Here is a 14890-nt window from a genome sequence, read left to right as displayed (position 1 = left end):
CTATAACATTAAGGATGCTATTAAGTTTAACATAAATGCTAGCTTAGCTCAGATTGCTTTGTCTTTGTCTTTCCATTTTCTTTTCTTGGGAAGTTGGGATATCTTTGAATGAGATTCCTAATTTTCCCGGAAAATCTCAAAAGGAAAGGAACACAAACACCAAACTTTTTCTTCACTTGGAATTAAGTCTTTTATTTCGCTTTTTCTGTTAGTTGGGTCAAATAAATTTTTGTTCAACTCAACATAGAATTAGAATTAGAATCAGAAGATGACTTAAAACATGTGCAGTGCTCCTCAAGAAAACTCATTCTTCTTTGAATCCCCAATAATTTTGTCTTGGATTAGTGCCCGTGAAGGACACTCCAAACACTTTCCAAGAACATCTCACTTAGCTTCACAATAATTGTAATTTTCTGACGAATGTATATATGGGCATATGAAAAGAATATATATATATATATATATATAAATGGCAAGAAAAAGGGTAGAATTGAATGCGATTGGGTCATTGCAAAGATGAACAGCTTGGAGCCATGGAATTGAAAATGTCAGGAGATGGAAGAAAGTGATGGCCATCCATCCATCCATCTGCACTTTCCCGGAAAAAGGAAGGGAAAATAAAGAGAGAAAAGGAGAAAGTTAGAGAAAATGCATGCATAAATGATGTGGATTTCAATGGAAACTGGTCAGCTTATGAACAGTCAAAGTGCATTCAAAGTCAAGCACTGATGGTGCCTTGTCATTTGCTCCATGCCAATTAATATAATGATGCATATAACCATCGGTTGAGAGAATTTGAAAGTTAAAAGACTTCGTGCATTCCACTTAATTATACTTTGTTTTATTAGTTTATAAAATAATAATGCCGAGTCACTGCTGGATAATTCTAATAGCATTTTGTGTAAAATAATAATATAAAAATTGAAAGATACCAAAGCATCGCTCTTTGTATAGGGTTAGCATCTTAAATTAAATAAATAAATAATTAATAATTTAACATGGTATTAGAATAGATAAAATTTCTAATATTGAATCTCTCGACTTACTTATATAGTTGCATGCATTAGATGGTTGTCACCCTCGTTAGAAATTTAGACTCTTAAATTACGTGATAATTAATGAAAGATGGGTTGGTGTAGCAATGTTAAAAAAGTGTTGATATGGGATGAAAAAATAATTTATTTATAAATTATAAGATTATCCTTTAAAAAATATATCATTTTTTAAAATAATATAACAAAAGTAAAAAAATAATACTATTTATCTAAATTAGAGATGAATCTTCAGTATAGTTAGTATATTTTTATTAAAAAATAAGGTGATATAAATGTATAAATTTTTAATAAAAATATGTTAAGTAAACTAAAAATTTATTTTTTAAATTAAATAAGTAACATTATTTAAAAAGTAAAAATAAATAATGGATAAGAACAAGCAAGAAGTGAGCTTCCCTTGTAAAGTTTGATTCCTTAACAATATTATTATTAATGGGGCCGCAATCACTCCTTGATTACATGTTGTTCCTCAAATCCCAATGGGATTTAATCTAATCTTGGTGTTGAAGTTACCAAAAAGACCCTTGATTATCTCAAAAATACCATTGTATTATACCACGAGTTAAGCTCGGAAATAAAACCCAAAAAAAACACGGTAAAGATAGGAGATTTGGAAGGGTAGAATGGTCAATTGGGAGAGCGAGAGGGAGAGGGAGAGGGAGTGAGAGAGAGTTAATAAGGTTGAAAAGAGCATGGATGGAAAAGGGAAGGGTGGGGTTGGGGCTGGCAGGGATGAGTGTGATAGGGCTGAAGTGGAGGGCACTTTGTTGCACCTTACCATCAATCCCTATCCTTAGGAATAAAAATCTTTCTAAAGTTAGGGTACCCTATGAGCCACGTGTCCCGCTGGGTCCCACCCTAACCTATACCTTAGCCCGTAGTTTCTGTCTTTATTACGAGGTTGCCCCTCCAACCCACCCATTTGCTACTGAGCTTGGTTGGGGTTTCCCTCCCAGCCGTCCGATTTAAATTTATTTTTTATTTTTTAATATAAATTTTTAAAAAATATATATTTATATATATTACTGGAATAAAATTTTTATAAAAAAGTTTAAATAATAATTAATTAATTTATATTTTAATAATATATTATATGAATATTATATTATTATTTATTATTAATAAATAATATTATCTATTATCAACCAATTTTTAATTTTGTGCCTGATTGCCCAATTGAATCAAACCAAAGGCTAATTATCATTATCTGGTTTAAGAAATTCTCTACCATCTCTAAATAATCGGGACATGGGAATATTAAAAATAATCTTAAATATCTCAGTTCATCTCGCTTTCAAAGAATTCGAGACAAGTGTTATCTCTAATAAGCTTACCCCATTTCTGAAGAATTTGAGATTGTTATTTTTATTTAGTGTGATGACTTTGTCAAAATGAGATAATTAAACATTGCATTATTATCTTGACTCCCTTTATTTGTAGAGAATTCAAACCCAACGTTATTCAAAATAATCAAGCCCAAAAACTCCAAGATAATAACTTTGAATATCTAACTGACCTTACCTAAAATTAGTGAAATAGAATATAAAATATTTGCTTCTCATATAAAAGAATACGAGATGAAAAGCAATGAAAAATATTTCTCTTTATTTGAAAAGGACAACGAAAATGAATGAAATAGAAAAATGCTATATAAACAAATGTTCATGGATACCCCTTTAAGGAAAATCTCAAGTGATAGATACCCTTTTAAGAGACTCGTAATTTGTTTTTTCTTTTCATAAATGATTCGTAATTTTTATATATGATAATTATTAATCTTTCTATTAAAAAATTATTAAGATTAATGAAATTTTAAATAGAGACATAATATTAAATAGATATTAAAGATTAAGAGGTACAACAACAACAATAATAATATATCTACTTTTTTATTTTACTATGTGAGGTCGGCTACATAAATTCTAGACTTTCATGTATTCTTGTCTAAAGATTGCGAAGTGAATTAATAAAATTGAAACTCCATAATAAATTATAAAAAAAATGAGATTTATACTAACTAAATTAATTAATATTGTTAGCAACCTAAGAAGCCTATTGGCTAGGAATAATGCCTGCAAAACCTATCACATAAAAATCTATGCGCTTATTTGATTCTCTTTAGCTAACCTCTATAATGCTTTAAGGAATATATATATATTTTTTAAAAAATGATTAAAAACTATAATAATAATTTATTTTTATAACATGATATTTTATAAAAAAAAAATTATCTTTTTATTTAACTAGGATATTAATATTAGTGACTCACCAGATCAGAAAGGGTTCATTTCATAAAAAGAAAAAAAATCAAAATAGGTTCATTAATGATTAGCCCAAAAAAAAAATTCTAAATAGTCTAATAATCGATAACCCTACTCCTCTATTCTTTCACACAAAGGGCATTCCAAATTGCAATAATAATTCTATCCCTCTATACTCTTCATAGCAAGCTATCAACTTTGATATGATATGACTGTTTAATTACAATACTTATTTAAAATTCATAGTTATTTAGTTATCTAGCAGAATTTCATTTTTTTTTATTGAGTTTAGAAGCAATGAAAAATAAAAAAATCCATATTCATGGTTACCCAATTGAAGGGGCACTGTGATGAACTTTTGACTGCATCTCATAATAAATGAACAGTACAATTAATGCAAGACATTTAGTGCTCAAATTAAATTTTAAAAAAAAAACCAAAAAGCTTGACCTTCTGACATGATTCTCAGTGGCAGAATATAATTTTGGGGAAAATTGAAGGGCGTTTGGCTAATCCAAACCCATTATAATGCAGAGGCTTGTCTTGCACAGAGGACTCTGCAACACTCATTCTCTCTCTTTTGTCTGTCTCTCTCTGGTCTGGAAGGAAATTAAGAAAAGTTGAGATTCTTCAAGTAGGTGAGCAAGTCAGATAACCCCAAAATTGATTTGATAATATTTGGAAACTGGAAATAAATTATTCTCAAGGCTCTGAGGTTGTTCTCCGGATGCTCCTTGAAGACTCTGTTTCTTTGATGTTTAGAATCCTGGCATCAATTCTGAACTTTCTTGGGAAAAGTGACCTGTGCCCTTTAATTTCTAGGATGATATCAACTTCTTGAAAATGGGTACCCTGTTGATCTGTGAATGGTGAGGATATTTTTCCTCTCTCTCTCTCTCTCTCTCTATATATATATATATCTATATATATTTGAGAACTTGTTAATCTGAGTCTCTGTTTTCCATCCGTCTTCTCTCTTGTTGTTCTTGTTGTTGATATGCTGTTGGTTTTTTATTTTTTTGAAGTGTTCCTGGATATAAAAATCAGACTGTGATGGTGGGATTTGTAGATGTGAATTCTGTATGCTATTTTATCTGATATATTTTATTGTTTTTGAAGCCCTCTTCTTTCTGTTTCTGACAGAGACTAATATTGTTGTGTGTTTACAACAACAATATCAAAATTCTTCGTTATTCCCTGTGAGGAACATGCCCAATTCCTGTTGAAAACCCAAAATTACTCCTTCCAATCTATTAGATGATCTCAAAATTGTTTGTCTTTGCAGTAAGAAGACCGAAATTACCAATTGAAGTTGTGGTCTGTAAGGTTTTGCTGCAAAAATTCCTGAAATCAGCTCTTTGAAAGATTATCGTTTTGGTACTGTAATTGAGAAAACATGTTAGCTAGGTGGTTCTTATCTCTTTCCAAAATTAGACACCGTGACAGATTGAGCTTCTGCCAGTGGCGATTGCAGAAAGGAAAAGGAAAGTGTTTACTGTCACTAAGAGGAACACTTGAGTTTCAGTTCATCAATTTGTTGTTGTAATCTCCACTTCAAACCCTTTGAAGACTCATTTCCAATGCCAAGCTCAGTTTTTGTTTTTCTTTTCTTCCCCCGATGTTCTTTCCTTCTCACCAGGAATTGCAGCACTATCTTAATCAAATTAATTCTGCAGATTAGTCTAAGAGTGAATTCTTTCTCGATTTCTTGTTTTATTGCTCTAGATCTCCCATTTGAGTTTAAGATTACACCGTAGATAAAAACTATTGGAAATCTAGAATTGCGTAACCGATCCCATGTAATGGGATGAAAGCTTGATGTATTGTTGTTGTTGGTGTCCTGAATTTGCATGTCCAGTCGCTCGGTTAAACTACTTGAGAGAAATTGTTGTATTTCAAGTTTCAAGCAACAAAATTGAAGGAGAGTGGAAGATGGTTTAATGATGTAATATTGATAGCATAATACTTGTCTGGGCTGTCACATTTTTGCATCAAGAGCATATGTAGGTTTCTATACCAACCCTCTTGGTTCCAATTGAAATTGGTTCGAGGGCAGGGAACTAGATTTGCCATCTTATGGATTGAAAGTTCATCCTTCGATTTAAAAGATGTAAAACAGAAAATTTGATTTTTGTCTCCATGTTGATTTCAGGTAGCAACTCCTCAAGAAAAGAGTTCCAAGCAATCCTGACTGGTATTAGGGCCTGCCTGCCGATATACCTTTGATGCAAGCTTCACAAAATCGTATAAGATCGATCATGTCTGATACATTATATTATAAGCTGGTGCAAGAGGTTGATCCCTATTTTCAAGACTTGGGCCCCCAGTTCAGCCATGGTAACAGCAGCCAGGGGAGTAACTTCTCCTTGCAGACTTCCCGGGAAAAGTATCGGACCCTGGAGTCATCTTCAGCAACTGGCTGTTACACTGTCCACAATTCACCCTCGACTTTCAGTTTCTCAGCCGGTGAAAGCCCCATGTCGCAGCAAGAGTGTCAGTCATACCCTCCAGAACTAGGGCACTACTCTCCCGACAACAACTACGGCTCCCCAAAAAGCGGTTCCTGCATAACTGAAGATGTCAATGAACTTAAGCATAAGCTGCGGGAACTGGAAACTGTAATGCTGGGACCTGATTCTGATTTATTTGACAGTTATGATAGTACCTTGCAGGGAGGTGTAGCCTCAATGGAGATGGAGAGCTGGAGACAAACGATGGAAGAAATCCCGAGACGGGACTTGAGACAGGCTCTGGTTGCGTGCGCAAAAGCAGTATCAGAAAATGACCTGTATACCACACAAGGGCTGATAGCTGATCTGCGCCAGATGGTGTCGGTGTCCGGTGAACCGATTCAACGTTTGGGAGCATACATGCTGGAAGGACTGGTTGCAAGATTGGCATCCTCGGGGAGTTTGATTTACAAAACCTTGACGTGCAAAGTACCAGCCAGTGCCGAGCTTCTATCCTACATGCACATTCTTTATGAGGTTTGCCCCTACTTTAAGTTTGGGTACATGTCTGCAAATGGTGCTATTGCAGAAGCAATGAAGGATCAAAAGAGGGTTCACATAATCGACTTCCAAATCGCTCAGGGGGCTCAGTGGGTGACTCTGATCCAGGCTTTTGCCGCCAGGCCTGGTGGGCCGCCTCACATCCGCATTACAGGTATAGACGACTCCACATCAGCTTATGCTCGTGGAGGGGGCCTTGACATTGTGGGGAAGAGGCTATCAAGGCTTGCCGAATCATTTAAGGTGCCGTTCGAGTTCCATGGTGCAGCCATGTCTGGAGGAGATATTAGGCCGGAGAATCTTGGGATTCGACCAGAGGAGGCTCTTGCTGTGAATTTCGCGTTCATGCTGCACCGCATGCCCGATGAGAGCGTGAGTACTCGAAATGATAGGGACCGGCTGTTGAGGCTCGTGAAAGGCCTCTCCCCCAATGTGGTGACCCTTGTTGAGCAAGAATCCAACACCAACACTGCTCCATTCTTCCCGCGATTTCTGGAAGCACTCGACTACTATACAGCCATGTTCGAGTCAATCGACGTGACGCTCCCAAGGGAATACAAGGAGCGAATCAACGTTGAGCAGCACTGCCTGGCAAGAGATGTTGTGAACGTCATAGCCTGCGAGGGGACCGAGAGAGTAGAGCGGAATGAACCGCTTGGCAAGTGGAAGTCGAGGTTCAAAATGGCAGGGTTTACTCCTTACCCTCTGAGCTCTTTGATTAATGCCACCATTAAAACACTGCTCAAGAACTATAGTGATGGATACAGGCTTGAAGAGAGGGATGGAGCCCTCTATCTTGGCTGGATGAACAGAGATTTGATCGCTTCTTGTGCATGGAAGTAAGGAGAGAGAGAGAGAGAGAGAGAGTGCTTCATCTGTTTTAGCTTCTAATAGTTGAAAAGAATAGGTTCCCCTCAAGTGTACAACTTCTTTCCATCCAACTGACTGCTAGTTTCATTGAGACCATTCTCTTTTACCTTGTTCTAGCTGGTTCTGTCTTCTCATTTTCAAGAGCTCCTAATCTTGGGCTTGTCCAATAACCATGGATATTGCAGTTCTTGAACCTTGGATGAGCATAGATATGAGTCATACGACATTGACTTACGATCAAAGGAACCATTTGCATCGGTAATACTAGTAGGCATTATGGGTCCTTTCATCCTTAAAAATCTCTTTTAAAACACGACAAGCAACTACAAATCCCTTCTAAACATTGTGGGTGACTGCCCAAGAGAATAGTCTAGCCCTTGTTCGGCCGTAACTTCTGTTGGGCTACCACCTTGGGGGCATGAGTAGCTTCTAATAACAATTTGCAGACAATCTCCATCAAGCCTGATAACACAAACAACAAAATGCCTTTCACAGCTTAAAGATTCTCAAGAGGAAGCCATTCGAAATCTTGGACGATGTTGTGGAAAGATTTGCCAAACGAAAATATCAGCTGATCATAATATGAGGTTTCTTATTCGAAAATTGCAGTTAAAAGAAACGGCTTAAGGAGCTTCCACAATCAACACACACACACACACACGCATATATGCAACTACTACATTTTATTTTCTTGAAATAATTTTACAGCCTATAGGACTCCCACTTGTTACCAATTAGAGACATGGCTCAAATCAGAGTTCTAGGGGTAAACCATCCCCGAAAAATAGAGAGTAAATAAAAACACAAGGCGAAGAAGAAGAAGAAGAATGCATTCCCTATATGCATGCCAACAAACTCGGGTCAATAATCCACCATTGTTAAGAGCCTGCTCATGCTACTTCAACAGCAATCAGAATCCAAGTTGAGCTTAGACAATTCCTGATCACTTGCTTGTTGCTCAGTTTGCGTGAACTGCCATGTCGAGTACAACTGCACTCTTTTCCTCAGGTCTAGATTCTGACTCAGCTTTGTGGGCTGTTATATTAGTACTGGCTCCTGTGGTGTTAGGGGTAACAGTTCTAGCAGGGGGCATGTCATGGTCGTGCTGTCCTCCATACGTGGTAATAACTGATTTTGGATTATAGGATGCCCTCTCCACATGTTTTTTTGCTGGGCAACCAGCATTTGAGCACCTGTAGTAACTCCTACATCACAAGCAGAGATAAATTTGACACATAAGTCCAATTCTTATTGTGAAATTAACTGAATACCGACTTTTTCTGAATAAATTAAAAATAAGGAGACATCTGGTTAGAGTCATATGACTGGTCTGACTACAGGGATCCAAATTCTCAATGACACGACCATTGAAACTAATATTAACTTTTGAATAACATCCATACCAATCAAATTGAACTCCAGACCCTTAGTTCATACACAAGATGAAATATGAACGTAGCAAAAATGATAAATAGATTGTCAGCACTGAAGGAGCAGAATGATGGATTTAACTTTTAGACACTGAGCTAGCGAGGCCAAAGTCAACAAAAAAATGTTACAGAACTAAGGTACTATACTTAGATATCATAAAATAGAACCCTCAAATAGATTTAGCACAAAAAAGGAGGAATTCGCAAGATCTCCATAAGTATTGGCCTTAAAGATGATAAACTTGTATAAACACACAAAAAGAAACATGAGTGTCACAAGCCATGAAAGAACAAGTGAAGAGATGAAAACAAAAACCAATGAAATGAAATTGCAGGAGAAAAAATATTCACCAAAAAGCTAAAAGGGCAACCTTGGTAGTCTATTTGTAATGGTTATCAGACCACATGCAGCCAAAATGTTCGGACAGTCCAATGGCCCAATCAAACAAAGTGAAAAGCAGAATATATATTTCCAGAGTAGACTCCAGATAAGAGACAGGTCCAGAGCAGTCCCATGTCCATCTGGTTTTAAGTGCCCATCGTGGTTCACAGGTTTACAAGTTCAAACGAATAAGTAGGAAATCAATTTTGTATCCATCAGTCCACCCTCCGGATTCATTAATTTTTTAAACTTGGTGACCCAATGCATATAAAATATATAGATGTATATGTGTTCATGTGTTCCTGCCGCTCAGGCTTTCCATGTTGTATCACTTTCTGTGTCCGTATCCATGAAGTCAAGAGACTACAGCCTCCAGTTGAAGTCAAGAGACAATCAAGCTGCTCAAACTTCATGCACCTCTCCCTCTCTCTCTCTCTCTCTCACACACACACACCCCATGCAAATGCCAAGTGCTCAATCATTGCATTCATATACATACACAGGAGCTACTAATTGTGAGAACATAATAATTAATCAACCTAGATATATATACAGATCCTAATTCCACTTAACAGTTCTCTTTCCCTCCTCTGGGATTATAGTACTTTTGTTGGATATATAATCTACACAGGAGCATCAAAAAATGAATCAGCCCACCAATACAAACTACATACATATATCTGTCAATTCAAACCAGCTTGTTTGACATATTTACCTAATCATTATTCTCTCCTGAGTGAGTATCCAACTACAACAGACAGTCATCTGACCAGGGAAAGGTTTTTCTACATCTTATTAGGTTAAACTTAATTTCAATTACTTTATCATTACCATATATTTGATATCAAATTGAAAACTTGAACAGCACTATTTACCGTGTGGACATTTATTACAATAAAGAAATATGCATCTGTTCAAAATGATTAGATTTGTCAAGTTTTAATATTGTGATGTACAATAGCTAGTATAATTACTGTTGTACTATTTTTCAGCATTATATCAATTTTTTGAGTACATATATTTATGAATGAATATAAGTTGGTATATTTAACTCTATGGTGCCCACACACATTGTACAAATAGCAGAAACTGCCAGCACAGGGTCCATAACTATGATCAAGCAAATTTTAGAATGCTTATTTAACTTGCCTCAACTAAAAAATTTCCCAACAAGTTGGAGTATGCTGGATGAATCATATTCACCATTCTACATAAATACTGTCTTTCTTATTTTTTTACGCCAAGTTAATTTTGACCTCCCTGGCTCCTTGGCATTAACCTCAATTCAGATAGGTTATTATTTCTAATTAGGGCACTTACTTTTTGCTATACATGCTCCAACCATGTTAAAGGATTTTCACTTTTTTTATAAGAACAGTTGCTACCTCAGAAGGTCTACTAAAGTTGCTATTTAAACTAGTTCTTTTTGGGCCTACAGGCACAAAAGGAATATAAAACTCCAACTTTGAGAAACCAAACTTGATTTGACAATATTTTTAGACCATAAACATAAAAACTCTAAAATTCACGAACTGCTAAAAGTAAAAGAATTCTCGGCACCAATAGCATCTAGCTCTGACGGATGGGTTGTAAAATTGGAAACATTGGATTGAATTAGTTAAAATGCCCATTATGAGTGTTCACTGCGGTTGATCGCCAAACCACCAAGAGACATGGACCAACTCTAAACATACAAAAGTAAGCATGAGCCAGTAATTTACCGACACCTCCTTGAGGAAGGTTAGGCCATGAAATTAAGCAAAGAAATTAGGAATATTGGGTGAAAATCATGAGATCTCTTACACTTTTGAGGAACAAAACTGTCTGAATCTTGTAAAATTATGATAAATGCAACACTTAATGAAGAGAGAGTGCATAAAAACAATTAGAAGAAAATGTAATACAGGTACAGATAAGACATTTAAGCATAAATTTAGAGAAACTGAGTAACTATACCTTGGGTTCGGATTGCCCTTAACTAGTTTCTGTCCATATTTGCGCCAGCGGTAGCCATCATTCACTATATCAACCTCACCATCCCCAACAGTTTGAACAACCACCCTTGGATCAACAGTTGGCTTCTCTTCTGGAGTCTTGTCAATGATACAAATCTCTCTCTTCCTGTAGCAATCATTGCCATTTTATTCAAACTGATAAAAGATTCCATGGAAGTAACAACAGAGACAAAATTCAAAAGCTTGCGTTTTGGCATACTGTTTCTTTGATTCTGAATTGCCACTATCATGAACCTCATCTCTTAATCTATTAGATTGTGAAGTCGCACATTCCACTGTATCATCAGTTGGAGTGATGATAGGAGGTTCAGGGGTTTCCATAGGTTCAGTTTGATGAGATGTCGAACCATGTGGACTTGATAATTTATCTTCAAATAAGAAGTGACCAAGTATGTCAGTCAAATGATTTAGTGAATTTCAAATAAAAAAATCAGCAATGAAATTTATCTTACCCTCTTCAATAGCCAAAGGTTCTTCTGCTCTTGTTGGGATGGGTGGTAGAAGCCCAACAGCTATTTGGGGACTAGCTTGAGGTTTAGGATGTTCATGCTTACCCAAGTAAATATTATCCACAATCACCCCACCTTGGGAGCGTTCCACCCGCCTTTTTGCTGGGCAATTAGGATGTGTACATCTGTAATAGCTCCGGATAAATTCATTTCCTTTAACAAGCTTCTGCCCATATTTCCTCCAGTTATATCCATCGTGTGATGCTTTATCAGGTATTCTGGAGGGAGTCCTTCCTTCTTGATCCCGTTGTAACTTGTGAGGCCCAGTTTTAAGGCTTTGTGTAAGCTGTAAATTGTCTGGCACTTTCTTGGGCATTTGAGAAGGGCTTTTACCTTCGTGATTAGACTGTAGTGCACACGATCCAGTATCCGATATCGGTCTCTGCTGTAAATCATCCCGTAACTGATCAGATATTATAGAGGGAGAGTTTCCATCTTGATTGGTTTTGGATGCGTGATCCCTACTTGTACTATCAGGAATCTCTCTCTGTTCTACAGATGGATGGGTCCCTTCTTGACTGGATTGGGATGCCTGATCCCTAGAAGTACTAGAAGAGCTCTGTCTTTCTTGAACATTGTCCAATACTTTCTCAGTTTCTATACAGGGAGTTATTCCCTCTTCAGTGCATTGTGATGCAGAAAACTCAATTTTAGTGTCCTGAGCGTTCTGCAATTCACCTGATTCTTTCTCAGGCAATACAGCATGAGTATTTCCTTCTTGATTGCATTGTGACTCTGACTCGTGGCTTCCAGAGTTGGGGCTCTCTCTTTGCTGTGCTTTATCAGAAGCAACGTCATCTTGGACAGCTTCCCCCAAAATAACCATGGAAGTAAAGAGGGAGCCGTCAAAGGTAGATTCAGTACTCACTCTCTTAACTTGTGAAGATGGTTGAAATTATTGAAGCCAGATTGACCTCGAACTTGCTCGGAAAATTCACACTAGCAGTTGATAACAATCTACAGAGAAAGTGGGGTGGGAGAGAAAAACAGCACCAGAGGAAAGTAAAAGTCTAGTTTCTACCAGAAGAAGAGATAATCTAGAACTTCCAGGAAATAATTCAGGAGCTACTAACTATACAACTAACAAAAATTCGTAGTAAAGTTGTCGCATATCCTTTAAGACAGCGCGTGAATAGTTCCTTCTATTCTCCGATTATCAATATCACAAAGTTAATAAATCCAAAGCAATAAGCAAATCCTCAAACCCAAGCCCAGAAAAAGGCAAAAAATGCATTCCCAGGAATTATTTACCCTAGGAGACAGAATAAAGCCTCAAACTATCATTTTGCTATTCTGGTTATGGAAAGAGCCAAAAAGAAAAGACTCCTTCTGTTATGTGATAAACACTCAGAATTATCGTTCTAAAAATTACCAAAGACTCAGCAAAAGAATAGAGTAAAATAAAATAAAACAAAATAAAATTGCAACACACAAACTTTCCTAATTCCTAACAACTCTTAATTCAGCAAACAAGTCAAAAAGTAAAAAAATTTCTTCGAGTGGGAAACAGGATAATACGATTAGCAGAAGAATTACGCCTGAAGAAAAAGGAGGAATTCAGATCCTAAGAACATCGATCAGGATCAAAAGACACACAATTACACCCCTGGCTGTAGAAAACGATCATCAAACGCTTTACCGTGGAAAGGGAGAAACTGAAATCAAACGTAACGCAGAACTTAAAACCACAAAACCCCAACTACCAGTTTCAATTAAAAAAAAAAAAAAAAAAAAAGTCACCTTCCTCCTCGAATCGCCGGACGATCGGGGCCGTCGATGACGCCGGAGCTGCGGTCGGAGCCGCCGGAGAGCAGCTGAAAGTGCGTTCAGTGTCAGCAAGGCCAGAATTACCTATCCTCAAGTGCACCGTACGCCAGAGAGAGAGAGGGGGGGGGGGGGGGGAGGGGGGTTTTCTTTCTTTTGGTGGCGTGTGTGGAGAAGATGATTTGGCGAATTTTGTGTGATCTGACGAAGGGACACTACAAGAGAGTACGTGCACCCGTGAATGGGAGCCGTCGGATTTGAGGATTGATGATCAGGTAGTGTTGATGGATTGGGTGGCCGACGGTTCGATCATGGGTGACGTTGAAAGCGTTAGTTGAGGCTCGCGATTTGGTAAGACTTCCCATCTCGTGAGACATTGGCAGTTTTTTATTTTTGTTTTGGTAAAGTGAGAAATTCGATAAATTTCTACCATACACATACGATTTTTGGACCCAATTATTCTACCATTTAAAATTTGCAGTTTATCTGTACCGCGAACTTAGATAAATAAATAAATTTATCATAAAATAAAATTTTTTGACTTAACTTTTCAAGTAGATATAAGCGATTTATATAATTTTATTACAAAGACATAATCGAACACATATTTATAATACCCCAAACTTTAAAACACGAGTGATAAATCTTCTACGTTATCCCAAAAAACATAAGAGACATGTGATTCTCAGTTTCTCTAGAGTTAACTCTATTGTTTTAAATTCAAATTCTAAAATATTTTTTAAAAATATAATTAGTGATGTTGATATTAAAATTTAGTTTAATATTTTATATTATAATTTTAAAAAAAATACCCTATGTAGAAGTGTATAACAGATTAGGTTGTACAAAACGAAAAATAAAAAACAGATATGATACAAAATGAAAAGAGAGAAATATTATTTAAAAAAAATATAAGGAAATGTATAGATAAAATATTGGAGTATTTTTGTAAATATAATTTTTAATATAAAAATTATAAAAAAATAGTTATTCAATCAAAAAATAAATATAAATTTTATAATATATCTAAACAAAATAAACATAAGTTCTATTATCGATGAACCATGATTTATTAATTAAAAATAAAAAATGTTTTTTTTAAAAAATAATCAAATATAATACAAATAATAAATTTTAAAAAATTGAGTTAGAGACAAAAATCTGTCCATAACTTAGTGAGAGATGAAATTTTTATTCCGTTTCTAACCTCTTCATCGATTGAAACACGTTTCCAAATCGAAAAGGTGTTTTCAACATTTTTTTAATGTTGTTGTTAAGATATAACAATATATTTATTTGACGGTAAATGTCGTCATCAATCTACCTAAATCTATGGAAAAAAAAAATAGTCAAAAGGCGCGAGTAGATTCCCGTGTAAACACTCCAATACTTAAGTCAAATATTGACGATAATGAAAATGTATTGAAACCAATATTAGAGACATTCATTTTCAATAATAAGTGCCTACTTATTTAGAGAGCAATTTGAAGTAACCTTAATTAATCTGGAATTAGAATTATTGTAGATAGGATTATTTACAAGAGACTTGTTTATGGATTATTACTTATCTTCTTAGAAAAAAATTTGAATGTT

The 14890-nt window shown here is 35.9% G+C and overlaps 2 protein-coding genes across 4 annotated transcripts; one reads left to right on the top strand and one right to left on the bottom strand.

Moving 5' to 3' along the window:
- Window positions 1–3835: 3835 nt before the first annotated feature.
- On the top strand, window positions 3836–7348 carry LOC127791981 (scarecrow-like transcription factor PAT1). Of its 2 annotated transcripts, none has more exons than XM_052322234.1 (2): window positions 3836–3954; window positions 5469–7348. In XM_052322234.1, the coding sequence occupies exon 2, from the start codon at window positions 5542–5544 to the stop codon at window positions 7168–7170; it is 1629 nt and encodes a 542-aa protein (XP_052178194.1). In that variant the 5' UTR covers window positions 3836–3954; window positions 5469–5541; the 3' UTR covers window positions 7171–7348. The 2 variants fall into 2 exon arrangements, with proteins under 2 accessions (XP_052178194.1, XP_052178193.1); XM_052322233.1 differs by having other exon boundaries at window positions 3863–4185.
- Window positions 7349–7863: 515 nt separating this feature from the next.
- Window positions 7864–13446, bottom strand: LOC127791982 (WRKY transcription factor 1). Of its 2 annotated transcripts, none has more exons than XM_052322235.1 (5): window positions 13274–13446; window positions 11477–12490; window positions 11212–11392; window positions 10966–11130; window positions 7864–8402 (listed from the first exon to the last, which is right to left on the bottom strand). In XM_052322235.1, exons 2-5 carry the CDS (start codon window positions 12357–12359, stop codon window positions 8156–8158), a joined length of 1476 nt encoding a protein of 491 aa, XP_052178195.1. In that variant the 5' UTR covers window positions 12360–12490; window positions 13274–13446; the 3' UTR covers window positions 7864–8155. The 2 variants fall into 2 exon arrangements, with proteins under 2 accessions (XP_052178195.1, XP_052178196.1); XM_052322236.1 differs by having other exon boundaries at window positions 11224–11392; window positions 13274–13444.
- Window positions 13447–14890: the final 1444 nt, after the last annotated feature.

The sequence above is a fragment of the Diospyros lotus genome, chromosome 15 (genome assembly GCF_014633365.1).
Source record: "Diospyros lotus cultivar Yz01 chromosome 15, ASM1463336v1, whole genome shotgun sequence".
Taxonomy (NCBI): Eukaryota; Viridiplantae; Streptophyta; class Magnoliopsida; order Ericales; family Ebenaceae; genus Diospyros; species Diospyros lotus.
The sequence above is the reverse complement of the archived record's forward strand: the minus strand, read 5'-3'. Positions and strand labels throughout refer to the sequence as shown.

Coding starts and splice junctions, on each gene's coding strand:
- LOC127791982 (XM_052322235.1), bottom strand. CDS start 12,359: ATGGTTATTTTGGGGGAAGCTGTCCAAGATGACGTTGCTTCTGATAAA. Junction 11,131..11,211: donor AAGAAACAGTATGCCAAAAC/GCAAGCTTTTGA, acceptor TGATTGCTACAG/GAAGAGAGAGATTTGTATCA. Junction 8,403..10,965: donor AAGGGCAATCCGAACCCAAG/GTATAGTTACTC, acceptor CTTGTGATGTAG/GAGTTACTACAGGTGCTCAA.
- LOC127791981 (XM_052322234.1), top strand. CDS start 5,542: ATGCAAGCTTCACAAAATCGTATAAGATCGATCATGTCTGATACATTA.